Consider the following 18,547-nt stretch of genomic DNA (forward strand, 5'->3'; position numbering starts at 1 on the left):
CTAAAAAGCCTGGCAAGCCTAGCTTGCGTTTTAAGTTTTCAAATTAAACTGTCTCAAGCAGAAAAACATCATAACACACTTGATTCATTGGTGGAATCTATATTTATTTCACCTCTTTCCTTAAATATGAACAGAGACAAAACATGAATATGATTGATTAATTGATTATTGGTTGCTTAACATCTAGTGGCAAATATTTCATGTATACATTTCATGCCGAACGGTGACCTATGGTTGTTTAATTCTGTTTCATTTGGTCTCTTGTGAAGAGATGTCTCATTGTCAATCATACCACATCTTCTTTTTTATATGAACATGAAGAAATTGACTGAATGCAATATATGTTATAAGTTAATATCATGCATTGTATTTTTTTAAAAGTGGTATTCTCTCTATTTGCAAACTTTCATCTAATGTTTTTATTGTAGATGGTATCTATGAATCCACATGTGGATTTGATCCCTCTGATTTGTGTGGGTATAACATCATCACACCAGATAACTGTCCCACGTTATATACATACAGATGGACTGTCAATAACACTAATGGCAGTAAGTATGAATGGGACATAACAGTTAAAAAGAATTGTTGTACCTTATATACTACACTAGGCTATCAGAACTGTGTAAGACATTATTGCAAGGGGCGGGGAGATAAGATTTTTATAGTAAGTAGTTGGTTGTGTATTGTGTGCTGATGAATTGTATTAGAATTATATAGAGTCACAAGATTTTCATTTTGTGGGTGTTCGGGTTTGACACTTTTGTAATGGAATATAGAAATATAAAACTTTTATATTGTGGGTGATTCAGGTTTTATTAAAGTGCAAACTTGACACTTTTGTTATGGATTATTGAAATATAACATTTTTATATTGGTTTTTGTTTTTGGATTTACTTAAGTGGACCCAGACTTGATACTTTTGTTATTGAATATAGAAATATAAATTTTTATGCCCCACCTAGGGGCATTATGTTTTTCGGTCTGTGCGACCGTTCGTCTGTCAGTCCCACTTCAGGTTAAAGTTTTTGGTTAAGGTAGTTTCTGATGAAGTTGAAGTCCAATCAACTTGAAACTTAGTACACATATTCCCTATGATATGATCTTTCTAGTTTTAATGCCAAATTAGAGTTTTGACTCCAGTTTCACGGTCCACTGAACATAGAAAACGATAGTGCGAGTGGGGCATCCTTGTACTATGGACACATTCTTGTTTATATTGTGTTTTGTTTGGGGATTAACTGAAGTGGTCCCAAACTTTACACTTTTGTTATGGATTATGGAATTATAAAAAAAAATATGTCTGGGATGGTGCAGTTTTACTTAAAGGGGCATTAGCTATAAGATATATGAAAAATCTAAAGTATGATTTTTTTTTGTTCAATCATTAATGAAAGTGAAATAATGAAATAATAATTTGCTTTTAGCAGCCAGTATGGTTCAGTTTTGTTTAATCTTTAATATGAAATTAAATAGACCTAGAAAAATCTCATTGCACAAGTTTCGCTTTCTATTTAAATCTATATTTATGTTTATATCGCTTATATGACCTTTGGAGGTCAACTCTATAGTTAATTAGATGGCGTCAAGACTAAAATACACACGAAACGAAGCTACATATTATCGACCTCATGCCCTGTTAATTGTTTATTTTAGCCTTTTAAAATTTGGATAAATGTTTTACATGGTTATAAATCAAATCGGTGAACATGAATTTGACAGTTAAACTAGTGCTCCTTTAAGTGGAACTATAACAAGTATGTGACTATTGTTATGGAACAGTACAATATCCAATAGTATAAAAAAAAATTAAGATCATTTCAGATAAAAAGCATTTATGTAGCAATTTTTGATGACAATATCTAAAATACAGAAATGGTGCATTTTCATGACACCGCCTCATTGGCCTGGTGGTAGAGTATTCACCGCAAATACCTGAGGTCCTGGGTTTTAAACCCTGGCCAGGTTAAATCAAAGACTTTAACATTTGTATTTTCTGCTGCTCCGCTAAGCACACAGCATTAATGAGTAAGAGCACAGACTGGTTGGCTCGGAGTCATAATAATGTGTTTGGGTAGGGTGACATGTCTTCCTGCGGGCTGTTGCCTTGGGAACTAGCACGTTAAATATCTGGCTCAGTGTGCTGGTTTTGTACAAATCAGGGTAAATACTCATATTACATTAACATGTTCTAGTCCTGGATATGCATTTAATTTGCTGATGGACGTTAAGCAGCCATCCATCATCATCATCATCATTTTCATGACTGAAAAGCTAAATGTAAATGATTAAGGAAATCTAACGATGCATGAATACCTAGGAGGAAAAAGAAGATGTTCTAACAAGTTCAAAAACACTTTTATCACTGTATTAAAAGACTCCAAATCCAACAATGCTTTGCTATCAAAATTGATACTGTTAAGGCCACGCAAAAAAGATTGTTGGTTCCCCATTACCCTTCCAGGTCTGGTTTCAACCTCTGGGTCAATTCTTTTGAGACTTTGATGTAAGACAATTATCAATGACGCTTTGATTGTCTGATGATTTCTTTTAAAGTTTCATTTGTCATTCTTTAAGGTTTAAAATAGCTTATATATCACAATAAAGATCAAGATATAATGTGAAACAATTTTTTTATTCAAGAATTTCCTGTCAGTGGTTTAAGATTGAATTCTCTGTAGAGCAAAACTACATGTGCCTTATTTGATATTTTGCCCAAAAAATAAAGTAAAATAAAAAGTGTTTCCTTCCTGCCGACCATTTAATATTATCTTGTGTATGGGGAAACCAACTTTCAATTTTCAATTGCCTAAATGGTTCATTTTCAAGGAGATTAAATTTCCCGTTGGTTGGTGTTCAGACATACTTTTATCACTGTGATGAATCATTATGGGGATGTGGCATATAAGTGATAAAAATTGGTGATGTGGGATATAGGGGTAAAATAGTGGTGGATTTGGGATATGTGCCTAAGTTGTAATAAGGTGTCTTGTCTTGTCTTGTCTTGTTGGAATAAAACAGTGGTGATGTGGCATATAGGTGGTAAAAAAGTGGTGATGTGGCATATAGGGGATAAAAAAGTAGTGATGTGGCATGTAAGGGTTAAAAAAGTGATGATGTGGGATATTGGGGGTAAAAAGATGGTATGTGGGATATAGGCGGTAAAAAAGTGGTGATGTAGCATATAGGGATAAAAAAAGTTGTGATGTGGGATATAGGGGATAAAAAGTTGGGATGCGAGATATAGGGGGTAAAAAAGTGGTGATGTGGCATATAGGGGATAAAAAGTGGGGATGTGAGATATAGGGGGTAAAAAAGTGGTGATGTGGCATATAGGGATAAAAAGTGGGGATGTGAGATATAGGGGGTAAAAAAGTGGTCATGTGGGATATAGGGGATAAAAAGTGGGGGTGTGAGATATAGGGGGTAAAAAAGTGGTGATGTGGGATATAGGGGGGGGGGGGGGGGGGGGGAGAGGGGGGGGGAGAGGGGGGGGTGGGGGTAAAAAAGTGGTGATGTGGGATATAGGGTGTAAAAAAAGTGGTGATGTGGGATATAGGGGGGTAAAAAAGTGGGGATGTGAGATATACATGATATAGGGGGTAAAAAAGTGGTGATGTGGGATATAGGAGGTAAAAAAGTGGGGATGTGAGATATACATGATATAGGGGGTAAAAAAGTGGTGATGTGGGATATAGGGGGTAAAAAATGGGAATATGAGATATAGGGGGTAAAAAAGTGGTGATGTGGGATATAGGAGGTAAAAAAGTGGTGATGTAGAATATAGGTATAGAACCACTAATTCAGGCCCGGTCGGAAAGAACATACAAGAAAATAGTACATATTTTAAACAAAATAGTTCCTACGCATAGCTGTATCTTTGTCAATAGTGGAAATATTTGGGTAGTTTTAGTATCAAATGAAAGCTTGGGGACTTAGGGTCACTGTAGAACCCTTGTTGAAAGTTTTATTTGAATAATAAAGAAGTATAGGAAATTTTAATAGGAGGGCTCATTTGGCCTGTTGTTCAGATCAGAAGTTCCTGTTTTTGTACTATCAAACTTCCGGGAACCAGTACGCTCTAATATGCAATTAAAGGTATGTTGATTTTTTCAGCACAAGTCAGCATAAGGTACAGTTTTGACATGGAATAACTGCCACTTTATTTGAACTTAAGATAAAGTAGCCATTTATGCTTGGAATTGCAGAATTTAACATAGAAAGCAATGGGGCTATAAATTAGTGGTTTTATACCTATAGGGGGTAAAAAGTTGGGATGTGAGATATAGGGGGTAAAAAAGTGGTGATGTGAGATATAGGCTGTAAAAAAGTGGTGATGTGGGATATAGGGGGTAAAAAGTGGGGATGTGAGATATAGGGGGTAAAAAGTGGTGATGTGGGATATAGGGTGTAAAAAAAGTGGTGATGTGGGATATAGGGGGGTAAAAAAGTGGGGATGTGAGATATACATGATATAGGGGGTAAAAAAGTGGTGATGTGGGATATAGGGGGTAAAAAATGGGAATATGAGATATAGGGGGTAAAAAAGTGGTGATGTGGGATATAGGAGGTAAAAAAGTGGTGATGTAGGATATAGGGGGTAAAAAGTTGGGATGTGAGATATAGGGGGTAAAAAAGTGGTGATGTGAGATATAGGCTGTAAAAAAGTTGTGATGTGGGATATAGGGGGTAAAAAGTGGGGATGTGAGATATAGGGGGTAAAAAGTGGTGATGTGGGATATAGGGGATAAAAAGTGGGGATGTGAGAATTAGGGGGTAAAAAGTGGGGATGTGAGATATGGGGGTAAAAAAGTGGTGATGTGGGATATAGAGGGTAAAAAAGTGGTGATGTGGGATATAGGGGGTAAAAAGTGGTGATGTGGGATATAGGCTGTAAAAAATGTTGTGATGTTGGATATAAGGGGTAAAAAAGTGGTGAAGTGACATATAGGGGGTTAGAAAAGTGGGGAGTACATAAAAAGCGGGATTTTGGAAATAAGCACCCTTGTGTCACCCCTTAATCATTTCTTATAAGAAAGTTTATAAGATGTCTTTTATTATTTAAACTAAAAATCTGAAGAAAGTTCTTATATCAATACAAAAAATCTTTCTATTTAAGTGTTCAGTTCAAGAATGATGAAGCATGGGGTTTGAAAGCTGTGACCAAAATTATAAAAATACTGGTGTTCATTTATTTGGTTTGACAGATCAAAATGTTATTGAACAATCTGTTGAAAGCTGATTTATGGAGAAGAGTCTGAAAATTGACCTCACAATTGCAAAATCAGTTAGTCTTCAATATATAAAGATATAAAAATAAGAAGATGTTGTATGATTGCCAATGAGACAACTCTCCACCAGAGAACAAATGATGTATAGTTGACTTTAAAATTAATTATGATTTGATTTCAGATAATTTTTTGATTGCTGATGGAAGATTAGGAGAGGAAGGAGATACAGCAATGATAGAATTTCCCAGTATCTCAATATCGTCCACGATGTACCTACATTTCAAATATATGATAAGCAATTGGAACAGTTCTCAAAACCTGATGTATTCCATCAATAAAAATGACGATTTTACATCAGTGATGACAGCTAAGCCAATACTAGCTGCATGGCAGACATACTGTGTTAGCATTTCATTTCCAAGGGAGGTTACTGTGAGATTTAAGACCGACAAAACTCAAATGAATAACCATACTGATGTATATATTGATGATGTTGTGTTATCAGCTAAATCCTGTTCAGGTAAGTTATTGCTGTATATTGGGTTATTTTTCTCGTCTGGTTTTGTTTGCTGTTTGGGCTTAGATGGGACAGTAAAATCTTCGCTTTGTTCATAATATTCAAGTTTCATTGCCTTTTACAATGCATTTAAATGAAGTTTAAAATATTTGTGTAGGGTAAATTTCATAGTTATATTGCCGAAGCAAAAATTAGACACATACTAAAATTCCTGATGTACCTTATCTGACAATATAATCAAGAGTTAAGTGAAAAAGAATTATAACAAGGCTTATGCCAGACTTTAGCACATATTCTGTAAAAATACACTTCAATCTAGCAAATTGTCAAATACAAGAAGTCCTTTTATATCAGACTAAGTGACAATTTAAGATATTCACTTCTCAATCTTTTAAAATATGTCAGTGTCAAACTTGATGTCACACAATCTTGTTAGTAGAAGGCATATAAACTATAAATGTATTAGAATAAATGAAGGTAATGCCAAAACACAGAAATTATAGAGTCAGATGATGATACATAGTTTCACAGATGTCGGTTCTTCAGAAGCAGAAAATTATCACCTGGCGCTTTTAATTACATATCAAAAAGTCTATTTACACCAATATTGAGTTCTAGGAGTTTACTACAACTAACTTCAATCTTGTGCAAGTTGACCTAAAGTGGACTTTGAAAAACTACATGAAAACAATTTATTTTCTTGAAAAGAAGACAAATTTTATATTTAAATGTAAGATCCCAAATTGATATGAATATATTTAAAAACCCTACTAAAATATTTACAGTTAAATCCTTGACCTGTGATTTTGATGACTCAGCACTATGTGGCTACTACATGTCTGATTCCTGGACGAGAAAAGAACATGACAACAGGATAGGAGGTAAGCTTGATACAGGATGTATGGTTATATTTGCAAATTATATTCCTTTCTAAATTGATTAGAATACCATTTAACAATTGTTATTTAATGTGATATTTTTATTAACAAGAAAAATGGATTATTAATACACAGCATGTTGACATGTATCATCGCACATGCATTACCTGTCCTTATTGCCGATTGGGTATTTTATTTCAGCTTATATCTATTAATAACAACCAATGATATAAGGAATTCCCTACTGGCCACTCTTGACATCTCGCTCTCTAATTGCTTTGTGAGATGTGGGAAGGGAACCAATCAGAACAAGGCCCTTATTTCAAATTATCCAATCGGCAGAGATAATTAATTAATTATCATCCTTTTGTTTTAATTACTGCGCGCCTCATTTAGGCATTCTAGATAATACAACTGCATGAAGCAGACGCATTGCAATTTGGCATTAGCGAATTTAAAATATATATATATATTGTCTTTAAACATCGAAAAATTTTACGGGAAAAATTGGTTTAAATCCTTGGAAATGGATATTTCGGCAACGTTGTTAAAACCAGTGAAAGTATAGAGAACTTTTGTCTGAATAGCTGAATTCCCGAGAATGATATTTAACAGTGATACACTGTAGACTTTTGTGCACATTCCGGCGATGGAATTTATTGAGATCTGCTGTTGATGTGTGTAATCCTTGCATACCGTGTTCTGGTGATGGAATTTATTGCGTTTCCCTGTAGACTTTTGTAGTTTTTATCCTGCACGCTCCGGCGACGGAATTATCCGAGTCAGAAATGCTCTGCTTTAAACTTTTTTAACATTTGTACCAAATAGTATATTTGCGACTATAGGCGATATGGCGAGCGACAGTGAAGGCGAAGTAGATTTTCCACGTAATGTCGAGCAGGTACAGATGTGGGCATCCACAATAAAGCTGAATCCAAACACAGCTTCCGAATTAATTAGACTTGGCTTCGATTCTATGGAAGCGATTTCATTGATTGAAAAAGAGGATATGCCAGCTTTTAATATTCCGCTTGGGCAGCAAAAAGTGTTGATACGAGCAGTTGGAAAAACTTTCAAGGACGGTCGCGCTGAAGCTGGGAATATGGCGGACACGCACCCTTACGGAAATGAACTCGAGGCTACACAGAGAACTTCCGCTAGGATACAAAATGGCGGCACCAGCAACCAAGATGGCGACGGTGTAAACAACAAAGATGGCGACGATGTAAACAACAAAGATGGCGACGATGTAAACAACAAAGATGGCGGCGCCCATACGTCAAACCCCCGATCGGAGGATGCCTATGTGCAAGAGATCCTAAAGATGATGTCGAGGGAGAAGAACATTACAGGACAATTTGTGAATGACTCTCATAATTCTTCCACAGGTAGAGACAATTTGCTGGTCAATGACATTTACTCATGGAAAGACCCTCAAATATTTTTAAAGTCTACAAATTTTGATCCTAATGTGAATTTCTTTGATATAACTGATTTTGTACCTAATACTTTAGGGGGGCACTCAGAATCAGAGGAATTAGTTTCGGAATCGTCAGGGGGCAAATTAGTTTTCAAATCGGGGCCTGTCAAGCCTAAATTAGAAACATTGTCGGTAACACAATGGTCTATGGCTAATTTGTCCATAATGCATAAGTTGATAGCTATAAGAGAGTTACAATCATCCCAAGTTATGGATTATTTATCTTATACTATGCGCATTTATCTTTTTCTTTCGAGCTGTGAGTTGGTGTCTGTTTTTTTCCTTGATCGGGAATACCGACGCCTGCAAAAGCAACACCAATTTAGATGGGGTACAGACATTCCCCATCTCCATTCTGTATTTTTGAGGCCAAAGTTTTTGCAGAGTCAGAATTCCCGCATTGCACCTCAAACTCAGAGCTCGAAATAATGGCTAATAAACATGCAGTTACATATGCTTCTCATTCTCCGGGGGGAAGGATGATTTGCAAGAAATTCAATAGTCGTAGAGGCTGTTTTATGCCACACTGTAAGTTTGAGCATTCATGTGCTATACCTGCATGTGCTGAAAAGCACCCAGCATTTCAGCATACAAAAAACTAGATACAATGGTGAAGCCTACGCGTGCTCTTGATCTAATTTCATGGACTAATGAGTTAAGTGATGATTTTGACAAAGAATTTTTGTTATTTGGCATAGAACATGGATTTGACATTGTCACTAATGTCCCCCTACCAGAGAATGTACGCTCCAAAAATCATCCTTCTGCAAAGCCTAGTAGCCCTTTTTACAAACAGGCACATAAACAAATTTTAACAGAAATTGATAACGGAAACTATATTTTTGTCAATTCCCCCCCCCAAAATTATCAGTCCGCTTGGGGTTATCCCTAAATCTGATGGCGGAGTTCGAATTATTCATGATTGTAGCAGACCAATAGGTTTTGCAGTAAATGATTTTGCAGGAGAATTTGATAAACAAAAATTTCAAACAGTAGATGATGCATGCAAGTTAGTTTCAAAAAATTTTTATATGTCAAAAGTGGATCTAAAGGCCGCTTACAGATCTGTCAAAATAAGTGAACAAAGTAGAGAGGTCACTGGGCTTACATGGACTTTTCCTGATGGTCATGATTATACTTTCATAGATAAAAAACTTCCGTTTGGATCAAAATTAGCACCTGGTATTTTTCATAGATTATCTCAGGCAATTCGCAGAATGATGTCACGTAGAGGCTTCACCATTGTGGCATATTTAGATGATTTTTTTATTTGCGAGAAGACAAAGAAGCGCTGCGCTCAGGCGTTAGCAATTTTAATTGCGCTGCTCAGGAAGTTAGGTTTTTGTATCAGCTGGTCTAAAGTAACAGACCCCTGCCAACAGATTGTATTTTTAGGGGTTGAGATAGATTCTACTACTTTAGAAACTAGACTTCCTATTGCAAAATTGCATGATTTGAAATCAGAATTAGCTGAATTTTTATTGTGTAAGCGTGCTTCAAAAAAGCAATTGCAATCTTTAGCGGGAAAGCTTAATTGGGCGTCTGCTGTGGTTCGAGGCGGGAGAGTTTTTCTCCGTAGAATTATAAACGGCATCATGCGATTAAAGCTAGATTGGCATAAATTGCGTCTGACAGGCGAAATATTGCAAGATATAAAGTGGTGGCATAACTTTATTTCAACTTTTAATGGGAAGTCAATTTTACTTTCAAAGGTTCCTATCACCTCTGTAGCTACTGATGCTTGTAAATCAGGTGGAGGGGGTGTCTATCAAAATGATTGGTTTTATGTAAATTGGGCAGAAGATCACCCCTTTGCTTTGAAACTTCACATAAATGAATTAGAGGCTTTCTCAGTGGCGTTAGCAGTAAAGCGATGGGCCCCATATTGGCGTGGTCAGCGTATTATAGTTCATTGCGATAATGCGGTAACTGTAAGTTGCATTAATAAAGGTACATCAAAAAATGCTATTTTGATGTCCTTTTTGCGTGAGCTCTTTTGGTTATCAGCAACGTATAATTTTCACTTGATAGCTAAGCATGTTCCAGGCAAAACGAATATACTAGCAGACTGTATTTCACGGATGCATGATCTACCTTTCTGTGAACAATTTTTGCGTGATTATGTTCGACTGCCACTGTATTTACAGGATCTTGTTAGGCACATGTCTAGTAATGCCCTTCGTTTTCTTTTATTTAGGCTCACTGGTATCGAGGGAGGTGAGATCACTGGATAGTATTGTTGCTAACTTTAGATGTCATACTTATGCTGAATCTACCAAAAAGACATATTTAAACTATTTCAAGTCATACGCAGAATTTTGTAGAAGATTAAATATTACCCTTGTTCCATTAAGTCCTATGAATTTAGCCAGATATGTAGCCTATTTATCTTCAAGGTTACAATTTAATTCCATAACAAATTATTTGTCAATTGTGCGGTTGCTACATTTAGAATCAGGAGTTGCATCTCCGATAGATTCCTTTTTTATGGAGTCAGTACTCAAGGGTGCTAAACGTGTGTTAGGTGCTGCCATACATAGAAAATTGCCTATTACACCAAAAATTTTGAATGAGATATTTACTTTACTGTCAGTCAGCAGTAGTAAGGACTTGTGTTTTTGGGCAGCCTGCTTAGTGGCTTTTTTCTCCTTTTTAAGGAAGTCAAATTTGTTTGCCCCTTCAATTTCAGCTTTTGATCCTTTGCGACATTTTACTCGTGAGGAAATCCATTTTCACTCAGATGGTGTCTGTTTAAAAGTACGCAAAACCAAAACAATTCAATTTTCAGAGCGTATATTAGAAATTCCCCTTCCTAGAGTGAAGAATTCTCATTTATGTCCCTCTAAGGCGCTTCTTTTAAATTTTAAACAGGTGCCAGCAGTGTCAGCCCCCTCACCTGTCTTCCTGTATTTAGTACGAGGCAAGGTTACCCCTCTTACATATACAGCCTTTGTAAAAATGCTAAAACAGAACTTATCTAGGTTGGGTTATGACAGCAGCAAATATTCGGGACATAGTTTTCGCAGAGGAGGGGCCTCCTTTGCCTTAGAATGTGGGGTTCCAGCTGATCTCATACAATCACAGGGTGATTGGAAATCTAATGCATACAAATCATACTTGGATCCTTCTTTTGCACACAGACAGGAAGTCATGAACAAATTTGCAGTTGCCCTGGGGAAATAATAAACCATTTAACCTACCTTCTACTGGTTACACCACACATGTTTGGGAAGTTTGGAATACCACAGATTATTAATTAATTAATTTGTGTATTGTTTTCAAACTGTACTGTTGTTTGTGTTTTATTAATATGAAATTTAAGCATTAAACTGTGGTTCTTTTCCCAAACATGTCTTTGTTTTACACTAGTAACCATCTGGATTCACAGGTTTCCTGACTGGATTCCGATCAGAGTTAGACATTAACATGCATCTGATCTGAGACTGGTCTAGATTCCAACAGCATATATACACATACACACTATACACATACACAGGGGGGAGGGAAATGGGTGGGGCCGTTTTAGCCGCAATTTTTCTTAGCAATTATAATCAATTACATGTAATTCCATAACCCTTAGGCTTTTGTATTATAATCTAAAGGGTCCTCCTTGTTACAGTTTTAAAGCCCTGAGGGATATCCGGCTAAAGATTGCTAATCACTTGTACAGTTAGATCGACACACCTGACAAGGGAACACTTGATCAAGTTAGACAATTGATTGCACTATATAATTAAGTTTCAGCGAATGCTAATGAAAATTTAGATTAGAAAATAAATTTTAATCCAGTTACAAAGAAGCAAGATTTAAAAAGTCGAACACATGCTTTTATATTGACTTACGCAATCCGCATCCCCCTTTTCAAACGAGTTCAAAATAAGACGTTAAACAGAACATAATTCCATGCCAAATAACACAAGTTCAGCAATTATCTATAATATTGAATGACTTTACAAGTTTAAATGTAAATACATGAATATTAACTGCAACTTGAAAATTTGAAGAAATTTCTTATCTTAGTTCCGAATTCATTTCGTAGTTTACAATCGTATAGATACATCCGGTTTTCCAGTTTTCATTGAGAATGGAAAGATGCATGTTTCATAGTACATTACTATAAAATTTGCTATTTAAAGTCAATTAAACATTTAAAGTTATAAATAATTGCCCTCCAAAACTTTCTTCAGCGTTTTACAAAACGGTAGGAAACTTCTTGTCGTTGATGATTGTGCAAGCTTTTGATACCGGTTCATGACTTCTGAATTTGACTGTGAAAAAAAGATCCCCCCGATTTTAAAGCCCTATACCATTATCAAAATGGCAGGAAAATGACGTGGGAACCTTCAGGACAGCTTAATTGTGGTCATTCTTGACTAAGGGGGAGCCATGCAGGCTTGACATTGAAATTGTTACCTGTTACAATTAATGAAATTATTGTTATTTTTTAAGGAAATAAATGAAATAAGCAATATATCAGCCTGTTCACCATTCCTTACATGGAAATGAAAGAAAGAAATACTTTCGATTACGCCACGCCATAGACATGGGGTTTTGTCATGGTGAAAGTTCCTCCATCATTCAATTTTCATCCATGGAGATCCCTGATGGTTGTTAAATAAAAACATTTATCATATACTTAGAGTTAATAACTTATAATTTTTACTGTATGATAATAGCATTAAATTTATGCCAATTCCATATTTTCCGAAATGGTACTTAGTGGGCTGATATGAAAAATTCATCAACTGCTTTCGGCTATTATCGCATGCCTTTCCATAACGTCAGCAAATTCTGGAAAATACACCTCAATGGTACGTTTTCAGTGAAAAACATAACAAAGTAGGGTACAAAACAAATATTAGGAAACAGGAAAATATATCATGTAAAATGCAAAACAAATGAAACAATAAATGCATTTTTCAAAGTTTCCAGCATAATTTAGCAGGTTACTTTACAAATGTTGACTTTTCCAAACAGTGTTCATTATGTTTTGTTGATTTTTTTAAATCGTCAATATAAAAATATATTATAGTGTTGTTTTTTCTCCTCTGTTAAGACATATGATAGAAAGATTTCATATTGGATGAATTACACTTGGCGCCCGTCGTCCGAAACTTTTCACTTTTTGAACTTCTACTTGAGAACCACTTAAAAGGATCAATATATTAAACTGTTATTTTTTCTCTATTGTTGAAGCATATGATAAAAAGATCATATTATCATGCCATTTTTCATATCAGATATATTATCAGCCCACGGTTAATATCAGCACTCGAGCCTTTGGCACATGGGCTGAAATTGAACCTTAGACTGATAATACATCTCTGATATGAAAAATGCCATGTAATAATCTTATAAAACGATACCATTAGGGTAGGAAGGCACTTTGAAAATGGGGTAACTATCTATAGAGGTAGCCTTTTAGAATTTCACGTACATTTTTACTGTGCAATAAAATAGTTGACGCTCACCTATTGTTGAGATTTTCAAGTGCTTTCCTGGGTCCCATGTATGTTTTTATGGAACATTCCTTAAACTGAATATGGTGGTTTGACTTACATTTAGAGATAAAATTGTTTTCTTTTAAATAAGTCAAACCATAAAAAAAAAATTTGAAATTTGTGTTAATATATTGAAATGATATAGGTAAATTTTGATTAAAAATTTCAGCCATAGCAGTAATTAACTTTAATTTTAATTTTTATTTGGTACAAGTTGAAGTAGAACAAATCTTTTAACATTGATTTTATAGATTTCTACATGTCAGTCACAGCGACCAGTTACAAAAGATCCTCGTTAGTTTCAGCAAACCACCTTGACTCTAGTAATACCCAGTGTTTACAGTTCAATTACACGTTCACAGGAAGTTCAAATGCTCATCTTACATTGATACTCAATAGAAAAAACTCAGAATCTACAAGAGTCATCTTACAGGGAACCAGTACATGGAGGAACTTCCGATACCAGACAGAGGAACAGTTTGATTTCATTTATTTTGATCTAGCTCCATTTTCAACGAGTTCTTCTGGTATTGAAACAGCAGGAGTTGATAATATATCTATATCACCAGGAATTTGTCCCCCTATTTGTGAGTAACATTGACAGTTGATAAGAACTGTTATTTTCTCAAACACAAAAATCATAATAACTTGTTAAAGGTGGTACCAAAATTTCAAAAAACTTGAACCACATACTTTATCGGAATATTTCATTGGATATAAGCATGCGCAGTTTGACAAACACTAATTTTTGTCTCGCCTTGACCGAGTCAAAAAGCGAAACATAGGTATGCTGTTTTCGGCGGCAGCGTCAACAATATATTAGTTTGTGATTAGGTCTAGTTTAAGGTGAACCACTAGTGGTTGGTCATTGATATTTGGTATGCAGTTGTATTAGCACTGGCATATAAAAGATAATTTGGCCCTGCCCCTCAGTCATGGTCTATTGACTTTGAAACTTTTGCTTAGTTTACATGTATTAATTTGTGATTAGGTCAGGTTATGGGGAACCACTAGTGGTAAGTCAATGATATTTGGTATGCAGTTGTATAAGCATTGGCATATCTCATTTCCATGGAGATTATTTGGCTCCGCCCTCTCAGTCATGGTCTATTGACTTTAAAACTTTTGCTTAGTTTACATGTATTAGTTTGTGATTAGGTCAGTTCAAGGGGAACCACTAGTGGTAAGTCAATGATATTTGGTATGCAGTTGTATAAGCATTGGCATATATCTCATTTCCATGAAGAATATTTGGTCCTGCCCCTGCAGTCATGGTCTATTGAAATTGAAACTTTTGCTTAGTTTACATGTATTAGTTTGTGATTAGGTCAGTTCAAGGGGAACCATTAGTGGTAGGCCAATGTTAATTGGTATGCAATTGTATAAGCATTAGCACATCTCATTTCCATGGAGAATATTTGGTCCCGCCCTGTCAGTCATGGTCTATTGACTTTGAAACTTTTGCTTAGTTTACATGTATTAATTTGTGATTAGATCAGTTTAAGATGAACTGCTAATGTTAACTCAATGATATTTGGTATGCAAATTTATTGGATTTGCAAGTCTCCTTTCCATGGCGATTATATAGCCCCACCCCCTCATCATGGTTCATTGACTTTGAAACTTTTACATATAGTTTACAAGTCAATGTTTGTGTTTAGGTTTGTTGAATGGGAACGACTTATGATAAGTCTATGGTATTTGTTATGCAGTTGTATTAGCATTGGAACATCTCATTTCCATGGAGATTGTTTTGCCATGTACCTGCAGCCGTTGACTTTGAATATTTGCATAACTTACATGTTAAAGTATTGCTATTTTAATTTCAACATTTGCATTATCAAAAGTACAAAAAGGTTTATGATCATTCACAGAGAAGCTTAATATTTTCTTAACAATAGAACGTGATTAAAATGTACAGCTGATTTTTTCAGAGTTATCTCCCTGTAGTGTTATGTACCACCTTAATTGAGCTCAATGCGCCTTTCTATTTTTTTCTTCAATTGCAGTTAATCCAAAAAAAATTTTGTGTGCATTTTATATTACTGTGATTACAGAAAAAGCTACATACAAATAATATGATATGAAAATTTAAAATGCAATTTTTTTTATTTTCCGAAACTTGTCCCTTGGCAAATTTTGCAATAATAATAATATCGTAAAAATTTCAGAATTTACAGTATTAAAGGTGCAAACTAGAGTTCCTACAGTACACTGTCAAAATTCGGTGATAACAGTATACACATTTATATCAAAGTTATTTTTTTCACATTTAGAACTTTGTATCGCATAGGTTTATTTTTCATGATTTTCCAACTTTTTTTTAACTATTCATATAAGAGATGATCAAATAAAAGACTTTTTTTTTTCCACAATTTATATTTGCGTTATTTTTATACTTGCAAAAGACAATTAAAATTTGCTTGCGAAAACTATTTAAAAATAAGATGATGTGGTATGATTGCCAATGAGACAACTCTCCACCAGGACCAGATGACCTAGCAGTTAGCAGCTATAGGTCACTTATGTAGTTGGTTTTATAGTAAGTGACTTTGTGTTAACCACAAAATATTGATCATCATCTGTGAGTTCCTGAGATCCTGTCCCGAAACTATAAGTCATAATTAAAACTTAATTCAAAGCTTCTGCTAAACAGGGAGAATTTGAACAGATAAGTATAGATATTACTCACTGGCAGTTACATTTATCACTTATTATACCCCACGTCGGGTATAATGTTTTTGACCCGTCCTTCTGTCTGTCAGTCCGTCAGTCCTGTTCTTGTCATTGCAACTCCTCTGAAACCACACAACAGAATTTCATGAAACTTTATAGATAATAAGGACATACTATGTAGATGTGCATATCGACATGAATTATGATTCAATTTTTCTAGGAGTTATGCCCCTTTGCACTTATATGGTATGTGGGGTATGTGAGTGTGCTTTCTTTAATTTTAAGAAATGAAACAATCCTGTAAATTTCTTAGGTCACAATATTCACTTCTACTTCATCTCAAGCATCGAATAACAAATCAAACAAAACAATGTCTTGAAATCTGACTAAAGAAAACACATATTTTTTGTACAGATTGTGGTGCTGATGAACATAGATGTTCTTCTAGACTCCAATGTATCCCACAATCCTCTGTTTGTGATGGTATAGAAGACTGTAAAGATGGCAGTGATGAGAAATCATGTAGTGAGTTATATTTCCATTTATTACATCGTTTGGAATGAAATGCAATAATTTCCTAGAAGTAATGAAAACGGATATTTCACATGTAAATAAAACCTGTACTTTCACTTCTCAAACATGATACAATAATAAATGTTGTCAAGGAGTTCCTTGTATATAATACTTCTATCTATATCAACATGTCAAAGAGTGGAAATTTTTTTTTTTTTTAAATTCCAGAAAATTAATTTTCAGCAACAATAGTTTACAGTGATCAAGACTTAAGGTTTTAAATTGCTTGGAAGAAATACTAGCACCTTGCTATAGCTGGTTTAATTCTGTTGTTAAGATGTTATAAAGAAGGCTAGCAACATGAGAACATTGAACATTTATTATGTACTGACAGTTATCTCCCCTGAAACTAAATTGTCTCCCCTTTAATGCTTATCCTATGTAACTTTTGTAATTTCAGATTCCTCCATCTCTTGTGATTTTGAGTCTGTCCTGGTTTGTGAATACAACATAACAGGCAATTACATCATCAGGGTCAATGACTCAAGTAAGTACGAATATCAATACTTTATTATATAGTATTAGTTATATACAGTTATTTTGAGATACAATGTATATTACATTAAAACTAAATGAATAAATAACTTATCCTCTATAAAAAAAAAGACTGAATATCATACTTGCCAACCTCTGACAATGAAAAATCATGTCATGACATGACATGACATGTCAAAAAGCGTGTGAAAATGCGTGATGTAGATGCAGACTTTTGAAAATGAACATTATACAAACTTCGTAATATAAAAAAAACCAATATTCTACTGTAAACCTTTATTGAATTCAACAGTGGCCTATTTTTGCTGCTTTCAAAACAACACTACTAGGCAAATATACAAAATAACTGCCAGTTTGGTTACATTTACATGATAACAAGGCACACAATATATCATTGAGTTCTGATCTGAATTCAGTGTAAATTTCTTTATAATTGAAAATGCTCTCTCACAGTAAGAATTGTTATTTGGCAAAACTAAAATAGCTTTAAGGTTTAAATAGCAAGCTTTGAAAGAATGTCATGACGTTTTTTTTTGCCATTTAAAATGTCATCTTCGTCTGCCATTGCTCCCCACAAATTATATATGTTGATATTGTCTGGTCAAAACTGGGTAGTTCATCAGAAGACAGCTCGTACTCTGAGAACTGATCCAACAGTTCTGTGATATTCCCTTCTCATATGGCCTGTGGAAATCTGTTGGCTAGATTTGAAACTGAAACTGAAAAATATTTTATAATTTGAATACCATTGAATGCTTTATCAAATAGTTACCTCCTCTCAAACATGTTGTTATGATTGCAAATGATTGATAAAGTTTGCAGATGATCCAATATAAATATGAGAGAAACATAGGGTGCACAATGCATTGTTCGGCCCTCGATCACTTTATTTTGATTCATTTTAACATGAACTCCCAACTTTTTTGGTACGTACACACGTATCGTTTTCGCTTAGCACTCGGCTCTTTAGACGACAGTACAGGTCCAGAAAGTGACTTCTTTCTGCTGGACATTTCCCCAAAGTGAATTTGAGAGAAAGAAGTCACAAAATCTTAAAACCTACTTACAAACTTACCTGAAGTGAAGGGCTTTTGTTGTTTGTCCATATCGTAAATAAACAATGGCGACTCAACAATTACTTCGAAATTCTCGGTATTTATCGTCTATTATACAAATTATTACAACATACAAATAAT

At 34.8% G+C, this 18,547-nt stretch overlaps 1 protein-coding gene across 3 annotated transcripts in view; it reads left to right on the forward strand.

The window, feature by feature from the left end:
* LOC127723375 (MAM and LDL-receptor class A domain-containing protein 2-like) overlaps positions 1-18,547 on the forward strand; it is a 210,865-nt gene that overhangs the window by 53,159 nt on the left and 139,159 nt on the right. For all 3 annotated transcript variants that reach the window (XR_007992046.1, XR_007992047.1, XM_052229951.1), the window contains exons 20-25: positions 429-551; positions 5,413-5,751; positions 6,534-6,629; positions 13,859-14,194; positions 16,698-16,808; positions 17,257-17,343. Coding sequence is in view for 1 of the 3 variants with exons in the window: in XM_052229951.1 (XP_052085911.1) it covers positions 429-551; positions 5,413-5,751; positions 6,534-6,629; positions 13,859-14,194; positions 16,698-16,808; positions 17,257-17,343 (1,092 nt within the window). In the remaining 2 variants the exon portion in view is untranslated. The remainder of the gene's footprint in view (positions 1-428; positions 552-5,412; positions 5,752-6,533; positions 6,630-13,858; positions 14,195-16,697; positions 16,809-17,256; positions 17,344-18,547) is intronic.

This window comes from Mytilus californianus, unplaced genomic scaffold, assembly GCF_021869535.1.
Source record: "Mytilus californianus isolate M0D057914Y unplaced genomic scaffold, xbMytCali1.0.p SCAF_13, whole genome shotgun sequence".
Lineage (NCBI taxonomy): Eukaryota > Metazoa > Mollusca > Bivalvia > Mytilida > Mytilidae > Mytilus > Mytilus californianus.